The sequence below is a fragment of the Sinocyclocheilus grahami genome, unplaced genomic scaffold (assembly GCF_001515645.1).
Source record: "Sinocyclocheilus grahami isolate Dianchi unplaced genomic scaffold, SAMN03320097.WGS_v1.1 scaffold451.1, whole genome shotgun sequence".
NCBI classification, from domain to species: Eukaryota; Metazoa; Chordata; class Actinopteri; order Cypriniformes; family Cyprinidae; genus Sinocyclocheilus; species Sinocyclocheilus grahami.
Window position 1 is genome coordinate 471,202 of NW_015505630.1, and position 2,005 is coordinate 473,206.

Below are 2,005 nucleotides of genomic sequence, written 5' to 3' on the forward strand. Positions count from 1 at the left end.
CATCGATCTCAACTGGGTGCTCGACTAAGAACCAAGTGGTTATATTTTAAATGTAAAGTCGGCAACACCAAAGCTCCAAAAGTATCAAAAAAAAAATTTTTAAAGACTGTCGCATAGCATATGTGACATTTCAAGCACGCAGGCTCTTCATCAGATATGGTAAATGATTTTGTCATGTGAACTGTATCCAAAAGGGGCTGTTTTTTCAACAACCCAGTCTGCACCTGTTCACCTGTCTACATTTAATCTCCCTCAGAGCAGGAATCTGTCCCGAGACCCTACAGCAGGGGTAGGCAAGTTCGGTCCTAGAGAGCCGCAGTCCTGCAGAGGTCAGCTCCAACCCTAATCAAACACACCTGAACAAGCTAATCAATGTCTTCAGGATTACTAAGGCTATAGGCAGGGGAGTTTTTTTTCAGGGTTGGAGCTGAACTCTGCAGGACTGCGGCTCTCTAGGACCGAACTTGCCTACCCCTACCCTACAGGGACAAAAATGAAACATAAAGCCATGCACCACAACCAGCTTTATTTGTGTGATATCCTCATCCGCCTCATCATATACGATCTGAAAGATGACAGAATTTCGTGGGAGAGCTGCAACCAAAATCAAAGCTAGACTGCCTAAAACTATGCAATATGTTGTATGGTTTCAAAAACTATAGCTCTGTCACACCCAAAATCCCAGAAAACCACCTTTTCGAATTTAAAAGGAAACCAACAAAAGACCCTAATCATATTCATCATATTCAGAAACAAATATATTCATTACGTTATGTACACGCTGTTATTTAAATTCCACAGGAGCATCAGATACCAGCCTCTGTGAGAAAACAAAGAGCATCAAATGACACACCCATATCTGCAACAACTATAAAACATTTTATGATTTATGACAATACATACTGACTGAACACTGCAACTGACTCGTGCGCCATGCTGCGTTTAACATAACCCTCAAATCAATTAGATAATCGATCAATCTCACATCAATGACTTTTCCTTTTCATCTGTCTCACTCTTTGAAATGCAAGGTACCAGTCTAGAGATACGCACCCACGGGTCCTCTGCACGCGTGCCAAATTGCTATATCATAATTCAGTGAAAATGATAGTTATAGAGCATATAGAGAGCAGTGCACCCACACCCATGCATACATACAGAATACAGCAGTAAGAAAAGTGACACACCCACAGCACCTGAGCAAAGACTGATGCACTGATGCGAGAATCAAAATGCCCGTAATACATTAGGAGCATGCAGATCGAATGTAAACTCACCGTAATCTAATGCAAAATGACAGCAAAAATCATAATCGTTCTCATTTTGAATTTAAATAAACAGCAGCACATCAAAGTTTAGGTGGTGCTACAGAATTAAGATTCAAATAAACCTTGCTTTATCCTACCATATACTATATCAGTATAAAAACGTGGGGTAATCTGTCGGCATATGATCCACTGCGTTTATGACTCGCTCTTCTCCCTCACTGTGTGAACCTGTGGGCGATCTCGACTCTGTGGCGTGTGCGTGTTTTTCTTTGCTGGTTTACTTGTAGAGAGAAAGCTCTGAATAGTGGTAGGGATCTTGATTCAGTAACTCGAATCTTTTGAGTCGGTTGAATAAAACGATTCATTCATTTGATTCGTTCAGTGTTCCTTTCTGCTTTGTTGCATCGTTACAACAGCGAAACGGCGGATCTGCTTTGAATTTGTAGAGAAAATTATTAATTTATAAACAATGCTGAGATGATAATTTTTAAATGATAACATGTTTTTTACTGTATGTTGTTGTTGGTTTAGTAATATAGAAATATAAATTTAGTGCACTAAAATTGGTTTGCAGATTATTTTTCAAGTAGTCTACTGCATGATTTAAGTAGTCGCAGGTCTTTGGAATTATATTCATCGTGAAAAGTGCTTTACAGATAAATCTGAATTTAATGTTTCATTTTATGCAAGTGGGAAATAAAACTTAATATGGAACAAATATTTCCAGATAATATTTT

The 2,005-nt window shown here is 38.7% G+C and overlaps 1 protein-coding gene across 1 annotated transcript in view; it reads right to left on the reverse strand.

The window, feature by feature from the left end:
• Positions 1 to 935, reverse strand: part of LOC107552447 (proline-rich transmembrane protein 2-like) — a 5,450-nt gene extending 4,515 nt beyond the window's left edge. Inside the window, exon 1 of the mRNA XM_016234329.1 lies at positions 908 to 935. Coding sequence (XP_016089815.1) covers positions 908 to 935 — 28 coding nt within the window. The remainder of the gene's footprint in view (positions 1 to 907) is intronic.
• Between the last annotated feature and the right edge of the window lie 1,070 nt (positions 936 to 2,005).